The 8,730-nt window shown below is 39.6% G+C and overlaps 1 protein-coding gene across 1 annotated transcript; it reads right to left on the bottom strand.

Annotated features, from left to right (window-relative positions):
- LOC145983452 (gem-associated protein 2-like) lies at window positions 1–7,358 on the bottom strand. Its single transcript, XM_083116558.1, has 4 exons — window positions 7,305–7,358; window positions 5,870–6,028; window positions 2,131–2,310; window positions 1–526 (listed from the first exon to the last, which is right to left on the bottom strand). Exons 1-4 carry the CDS (start codon window positions 7,356–7,358, stop codon window positions 431–433), a joined length of 489 nt encoding a protein of 162 aa, XP_082972684.1. The 3' UTR covers window positions 1–430.
- Between the last annotated feature and the right edge of the window lie 1,372 nt (window positions 7,359–8,730).

Raw genomic sequence — 8,730 nt, 5'->3', positions numbered from 1 at the left:
TTACAAATATGGAAATTAAATCTGTAAAAAACAGTCATGGCAGTCGATTCCTGGTGTTCAATATTATCTGGCAGTATGAAAAAGAACAGTCATTTTTTCAAAATTCAATACATACATTTTTTTTTGTAAATACATTATATATATATGTGCAAACATGCACACATTTGAATCAGGACCATATACAATGAACATTACACTGCCAACTATTAAGTTTTGCATCACAGATTTAATGTTAATATCAAAGGAGATATCAAGAACAGGATAAGATAAATAAATAGATGTATGAATGTATTCTTTACGGTATACAAAGGATATGTCTACGAACAGAGTAGCTCTAAAAATACATTTACATACAAAACTGTATAAATGTTCATTCATATAAAAAATTTCATTCAGGTACCAAAAGATACACATCACATGTATGACACATTCAGCAGCTGTCGGCGAGATCGTTTTGCCCAAAATATCTTGCGACAAGGCAAATAAATAAATTAAGTGGTTGAAGATGAGGATGGTCAGCTGAATCCTATACGAAAAAAAAATATATATAAGAATATTTCCAAGATTTTCTATTCAATACATTATTGTGTGATTGCAATTGTATGAAATTGCCCTGTTGACCAGCGGTTGATGGATTTGTTTTTGCAAGTCCACTTTATGCACAAATAGGCTAATTTTGGCTGGACCTACAATTTAATAATGTACCCAAACCACTGTACCATGTGCCTCCACCAAGTATGGGACCGCCTTGATTACAAGGTGACATTACCACTACGCCATCGGGAGGACCTGAGTTGACTAGTGAACAGCATAATTTTATAAGTAACTACCAGTAATGAAGTGATTTTAGTTTATTTTAAATTGCTGAATAAAGAACACAAATGTAAAATACAGGGCATCCAGGAAAAAAAACAACTTGTAAAACGAAAACATTACATCTCTGAAACTACTGCATTTATTGTCTTGGAATTTACATAATCTTAAAAAAATAACTCTGCCTGAAGAATGGACATGCATATAGCAAAAAAAAAGGGGGGATTGCAAGTACAGATATAGCTGATTAATGTATAAATCACAACCAGTGTGTGTGTGAGAGGGGGGGAACCCTTCCCCCAGCTATCGATGATAACACCCTGCACTGGAGAAATTTTAGCATCTTTGGCAAGAGCATGTTTTTCGTCCACTTAGGCTCAGATAGGTTAATTGGAACTGGACACACAGTTTAAAGTGGGATATGAACCACTGTGCATCCACTCGGGGTGAAGAGAGAAGCAGTGTTAACTCACGAACAGGTAAAACAAAACAAAAACACACCTTTCATGGGATTATGTTGATAAGATGCAGGCTTCCTTTGCACAAACTAGCAAGAAAAACTTTTGTAGCTCCTCTATTCAATTATTTAAATTTTCAGGCAATAAAGGCAAAAGTTTCATAGATATAATGCTTTCTTTTTCATTAGTTCTTTCCTGAATAATAATAATAATAAAAGTAATTTGAATGTCACAAAATGTTTAGCAACCATAAATATACAGTTTTATTGTTATGTTTTTTGAGGAGCTTCAGGAACTTCCAGGAAAGTAAAATATCCGGCCATCCCTAACAGATCATTACATTTCTCACTGCATTTTCCGATATTTTAAATTTTTTGATCACGGTCCCCTGAAAATGGTAAAAAAAAAAGGTAAAGTGCTCCCCTGTGCTTAGCACCATGCCATGAAGGCGTATAGGGGGTGTGAGGGTAATGCCCCACACTTTCTTGATCCGGTCATGAGTGGGGGTGATGTGATCAGCATCATGCCCCTGACCGCCTTTACCCCCCGGGGTTTCCCCCAGGTACCCATGTCATTCGATGCTGGGTGGGTGCCGGAGCCGCTTCCAACGTTAGAAAAGTTCCCGGATTTGAACCGGCCGGGGATCGAACCCGGGACCTTGAGCATGGTAGTCAGACACGTTACCAACTGAGCTACCGCGGCCACCCAGGATGATGTACGATCAGGATTTCACTATACTGTACACAGTTTCCAAGGCATCATCATAACAGAAGTCTCATATATCCTATTTTATATTATATTGGTAAAAAAATTCAGATAAGTACAATCATGCTCTAGATTATTAAAAAAATAAAATTACCAGATATGCTCTCAGTTTGCAACATGTTCGGACGAGAGAACGAAGAATACTGCAAGTCTCAGGGGCTAGAGGTCGCTCCAAACATATGAGAAGGGCATACAGCCACCGTCCTTGTTGATCGGAAAATCCTTCCTCTTCCAGCCACTCGATGTGATATTCCAGGACTTGCTCCACAACAGACTAGGAAAAAAAAAAAAAAAGAGTAATACTTTACTTGTCTTTCTTTTGTTGGGTGACACCTTGAGGAAAGAAGATGAGCTAACATAATTTTCTTATGAGATGATTTTAGAGTGAAACCCTGATTTCCGCATTAAACGTTTAATCTAGATAGTCCCAACATAGCAAAATGTTATAAAATTTTCCTCGATTGTACATTTTTTTCCAGTTATAAGTTTTTTCAACTTGGTCCCCTGAAAAATGCAAAACTGAGGTTCCATTGTAATCTGATATTATGAGACCAAACACGACAAAGTAAACAGTGCTAAAGTAATTGAAAAGAAATGCTTTAACCACAAGGAAATAAACAACAAATGATTATACAGTCACAATTATAGCCTGACAAGTTAAGTCCTGATATGCGCAGATCGCTGCGGAGCACTTCCTATTACGTCATCCTCCCCACCACTCTTCTACTCAATGGTCTGGCGTTGAGAGTACCAGTGGTGCCAACTCAGCTAAATTAAGCTAAAACAAATATGACAAACGATTTTCACTGTTTAGCGTGACGGTGCATGCAAGCTCCTATTATATCAGTGGTTCATTTTATTTAATCCGGCCTTTGAAAATGCGTGCGGTGTGCCGATCGTAAACTGTAGTATTACGCACGTGGGTTAAGGTTTATAACGAAGAGAAACTACAGGGCGAATGACTTGATTTTCTGACATCGAGCAGTGGCCTTTTATATATATATATATATATATATATAACCGAGTGAGGTGGTGGTTCGTTTGTTTATCGTACAACAATCACTACGAGAAGGCAATGTGATAACACGCTTGCCTGTGTTCTTTTCTAAAGCATTGAAATGTTCATGCTCTTTACTCTTGGCTGCAAGATTCTTACTTTGAAAGAGGTGTTAGAACCTGTTAGTCAACCCTCCCTGGAAATTTCCATCTACTTTTTTTTTTTTTCAATGTATGGCAATTTATAAACGATGAACTTTATTTCACCTCATTTTGTGTCATTGTTTAAAAATGGTCTTGAGATATCGAATTTGGTACGAAACTTTCACAATTTGCAACACCAAAACTCTATTGATTTGTAACTTTCACACGTTTTCACTGCGTTTGCTGCTACTAATGTTCAAAGTAACTATTATGTAATCTTGGTTGTAACAAGTACTATATTATTCATATAAAAAACTTATTGGATGCTAAAATAAACTAAAACTGATGCTGCTACTACTACTACTACTAGTAGTAGTAGTAGTACTAATAATAACAATAATAACATAATTTAAAATACCGATAATGCAATAATTTTAAAAATGAACCCCCTCTTTGACAAACTTCTGCATATGCCACTGGTCTGTATCAGAATATTTTTCAGGGTAGGGGGTGTCCTCTACTTTTCTTCACCTTCGATTCGACCCCCCCCCCCCAGGAAAATTTCTGGCGACACCCATGACTCTATATGTACAGGGTGGGTGAAAAGTCCCTTTACATGTTAATAGCATAGTACAGTTAGACTTTTATGAGGAAATTGAGTGCAATCCGCCGCATGTTATGATTTGGGCAGGGATAACGGCAGACCATCTGCTTGTACCATATTTCATTGATGGCCCTGTGAACCAGCACAGCTATATTCACATGATTAACACGTGGTTGCTTCCAGAATTAACGGCAAGAGGAATAGCTGACATCGTTACGCTTCAACAAGATGGCGCTCCACCACATTTTGCTGTGAGTGTCCGCAAACGGCTAAATGAACTGTTTCCAAACCGCTGGATTGGACGTGGATCACGAGACCTACCAGCACCATTGCCATGGCCTCCACGAAGCCCAGACCTCACGACACCGGACAATGCACTATGGGGCATAATAAAAGAAGACGATCAACTGAAAGACGGGAGTTCGCATGGCATTTGAAAGGATCACCCCTGATATGCTGCAGCGGATGCACAAAACAACATGGCGATGCACCAACCTTTGCATCGAACATGGAGGAGTGCACACTGACGTTATTGATCAATGAACCTTTAACCATTGTAACAATGTTAATATGTTATTCACAATAAATGTTAATGTTAACCAGACATTGTTTATTCAAAATAAATGTTGAAATTTAAAAAAATATACTGTCTTGTATTCATAACAATGTTTATCTACATGTCTAACTCTACTATGTTATTAACATGTAAAGGGACTTTTTGCCCACCCTGTATATAGATGGGAAATATGTTTTGAATGTGTAATGCAAGTAATCTCTAACATTCAGGACTATTAATCTTGTAATCCCAGGATTTTGGGATGGCAGAAAGGAAGCAGGAACCCCAGACCTTAGGATTACATTCCCTAGTTTGGTTTGTTATACGTAAATAGTAAATGTAAGTGTTCCATTGCAAGTAAGATATTTCAGTCTACCAGAGTTTGGGTTACAAAGTATACATTTGTATAAGTATATCGATAAACAGAATATTAAAACTTAACCTGGAAGTTCATATTTATCACACAATATAGACAAAAATAATGAAAATAGCATACTTTGTATATTTCTTACGATATTTGAATCCTGCAAATGCACTCTCATTGCTTTCCATGTGGGTTAATTATGGTATGGTTAAATTTCACCCAATACTTCCTGATACAGATATGAATATCAATATTGGTTACACCTTAGTAAGTACCTTTGAGAATTATAATTATTTTTTACCGCCACCTCAAAATGAATTACCAGTTTTATTACAGCTAACACATCCAGTTTCACAACTCATTTACCAAACTAAACTAGAAAGCCTTAAAATGAGAAAAAAATGTTTCACATTTGGCTGCTGCTTTAAATCAAATTCAGAGATACCAACCATAGTGTCCTAAATTTTATTTTTAGGTGCAGGCAAAGGTGAAACATATTATCTCATCTTTTCTCATGTGAAGTGGAGTTAAGGCTTTTTGGCTTAACACTTTGCAGTGGCTTTTACGTGGGGACAACATCCACAGCCCTCGACCATAGGATCAATACCACAACTTCTCCACCCTGGACTTCACTGTCGCCTTCCATACCAACAGTCACAATTCCCCTCTCAATGACTGCTTCCAGTCAGCAATCATCCAACTCCTTACCCATTCCACCAACACTTCAGTGTGGAAAAGATGGGAGAGGACCTACATATCAGCCCTGAATGCAACCGCACTCCCTTGGCCTGAATAAGGTCACTCAGTAACTTTCCCAACCAAGCCCCATCTCCATCCCACACCCCACCTCTCATAGTTTTCAACAAGCCTGGTGGCAGAACCATTTTTCCATGTCAATTTGTTCCCTCTGGTCCTGGCAACTATGCAAGTCAAACACTTACTTCCGTTTCTGCCATCTTTTATGTACAGCTGAAGATACAGTCTGTGACCGTGAAAATTGAAACTTTTCAAATGTCCTTCCTTCTTATTTGCTATAAAGCCCTTCTGTTGCAATTACTGTTAATCTCTGTAACACTTAACATGTTTATTCCACACTCAAGTGAACTCTACACAGGAAAAAAAAATAATTCTAGATCGTTATAATGTACTATTCTCTAAGAATCACTTACTGGTGACATGGACGTAACAACACTTAGCAAGGGAGGAACACCTTCTTCCAGAATGTTCAGTCTCTGAGCAGCCAAGATTTCATCCTCGCGTGCCAAAATTTTCTGCAACTTTTGCCCATAACAGAATACGCACCATCCATAACGGTCTTCTCTGTCTGGCTATAAGAGATCGTAAATTGACCTAAATTAATCCAAATAAACTAAAGTTGCTTATATCATGGGTTTCTCTCCAAGGCAGTCCTCAAACCAAAGTGACAAGCGGACATGCCACTTGGAATGAACCCTCAGAAATAAATGAAAGCTTTCGTGATACAAGATGCACATGGCACTTGTTGACTCTGTGGGTCTTCAATGCACAGTAAATGCTTTCGCACAGACTGGATTGATTTGGTTTATTTTACTTTGCTTTTCTGTAGGGATGGGCTGATATGAAATTTTGGCCGATACCGATAAAGTACCGATATAAAATTTAGCAATACCGATAACCAATATTCTACCAATCCGTTATAAAATTAGAAATGGTCCTTGAAGAACCTGAAAGGTTCATTGACCTCTTTAATAAATGTGTGTTTTAAGGTGACTGCAGTGAAAAAGAAATTGCATATTTAGAAATTTACTTTTTTAGAAAGTACGTCATGGAGTTTATCCATAAAAATTACAACAAAATGTCAGAATTTTGCACTAAATTATCAGATATTTATTGATATATCAGATCGGTAAAATAATCTGTAATTTTACTGATAAACTGATATGCCTATATTGGCCGATACCAATAGAGTACCGATTAATCGGACCCATCCCTACTTTTTTGCCACTTCTGGCTAAAAAGAAAATGACGATGAGTGATGATATGATGAAGATTGATTGATTGAATTGCTTTATTTTTTTTGCCACTTTTGGCTAATTTGCGAAGATGGGGATGAGTGATGTGATGAAATTGATGAATGGACACTCACACACATCCATGCCCAGGCTAAGACCCCTGGCATCATAGTGCACTGTGCTAACCAGTCTGCCACAGAAGTAGGCATTTACAGACTGAAGGGGCACTTGCCACTTTTGATAGAAAAACCCCCATGTTGCAGGTGTCTCTGATCTGAAAGCTGCCTAAATATTTTATTCTTGTCATATAACTTGGCTACCAATACAGTTATTGCATTCTGCAAAAGTATATAAGCTACCTGAGCTCCAGAAAAGTACAAGGGTGTTGTGAAAATTTTTGCCTCCTATGCAATATCTCTGGCAACACTGCTCAGAGACACACAAAACTGAAGCGAGTCGCTAAACACAGGCTGCATTGCAGCATCTCAAATTCCACGAGATTTTACCCCACCTGCCGTACAGCCCTTGTGACTTTTATCCGAGGCTAAAGGAGCACCTGAAGGGACACCGTTACACCAGTGATGCGGAGGTGCAAGCAAATGTGTGTCGGTACCAAGAGAAGATGCCTGATTTCTTTGCTGATGGGCTGCAACAACTTGCCCAACATTGGTATTTGTGTGAGGACAATGATAGTGACTACGTGGGCAAGTAGTGACACCCTGGAGCTTTAAGAAGACATATAGTTCATGTAAGTATCTTGCATATTATTGACATTATTACGTAGGAGACAAAACTTTTCAAAATGCCGTCGTATTTATGATTTAAACTAATGATCTGTGGCTCAAACATAATAGTATTAGTTTATCCATGCAATTACAGAAGGTTGCCCATGATAAAAATAGTCAACTTTGAACCTCGCAAGTGGCTAGTAAATCCCCTTGCACCACCACCGATTGTGTTCGATGTGACGGCCACGGGCCTGAACGATCGCCTGGCAGCGTAGTTTCCACTGTAGCAAACTCCTGCGTAGAATGGGATAGAGGAATGTCTCGCCATACCCCTTTGGCAACTTTCCCAAGACCCTGCAAGGTACGGGGATGGTGTCAAGCAAGTGCCTGTTTGAGGAGTCCAAACCCACAGCAGTCCATTGGTGAGGCATCTGGGTATTTCACAGGGATGGACGAAAATGGGATCACTCGAATTCCTGTCTCTTCTGCCTTTCTTGCATAGAACGCCTGGGATGCTCGAGCGGCATGGCTGGAGGCCTTTTCCATGTAGATCCATACATGTGTGGTCTCGTCACCGTACAGGTGGGGGATGTGTGTCATAACATTTTCCTGGAAGTAAGCTCCGTTGACTTTGGTGTCGGAAGGCACTTTTGACAAGTGGCAGCGTTCCCCGACTGCAATATCTGGCCACCACCAGAAATCCCTTGGAAAACTTTTCCTTGCACTGCAGCACAAAGTCAGAACGGCTCTTCTGGTCTGTTGGACGGTAGAAAATGGATCAAACTCTGTTGGTCTCATCTAGGTAGAGCCATCCCTCATCCAAGTTACACACCCATTTCCACTTGTCCCCTGCAAGGTATGTTTCATACAGTTTTCTGGCATTTGTGAACCTCTCCTGGATGTGGCGCTCTTCGAGGCGGTGTCCACGGTCTTTTTGATGCGCTTCCAATGAGAGGTTCTTCCGGATGATGTTGGAAACTGTGCCTTTTGAGATACCGTGGCGTATAGCCAAACTCTGCGTTGGGGGATTGTCGTGTCACTGATGTCCTAATGGCATGCACTGTATTGGGAGTTTGAGCAGACTGGGGCCGTGATCTCGTCACAATTTCCGGCCGACCACATCATCGGATGATGAGACCCACACCAGCTTTGCTGATGATAAAACCCTCTTCTTTGCAGTTTCACTATTGCTGAGTGACTATAATGGGTGGTCGAAAGTCCACAAATGAACCCCTCCCAGAAAACTCTCACTTTTACCTTCATCGTTCCACGGATCGTGCACAACTTATACTGTTATCTCGTACAGGCCCC

The sequence above is a fragment of the Lepisma saccharinum genome, unplaced genomic scaffold (assembly GCF_977018435.1).
Source record: "Lepisma saccharinum unplaced genomic scaffold, izLepSacc3.1 HAP1_SCAFFOLD_969, whole genome shotgun sequence".
Lineage (NCBI taxonomy): Eukaryota > Metazoa > Arthropoda > Insecta > Zygentoma > Lepismatidae > Lepisma > Lepisma saccharinum.
The sequence above is the reverse complement of the archived record's forward strand: the minus strand, read 5'-3'. Positions and strand labels throughout refer to the sequence as shown.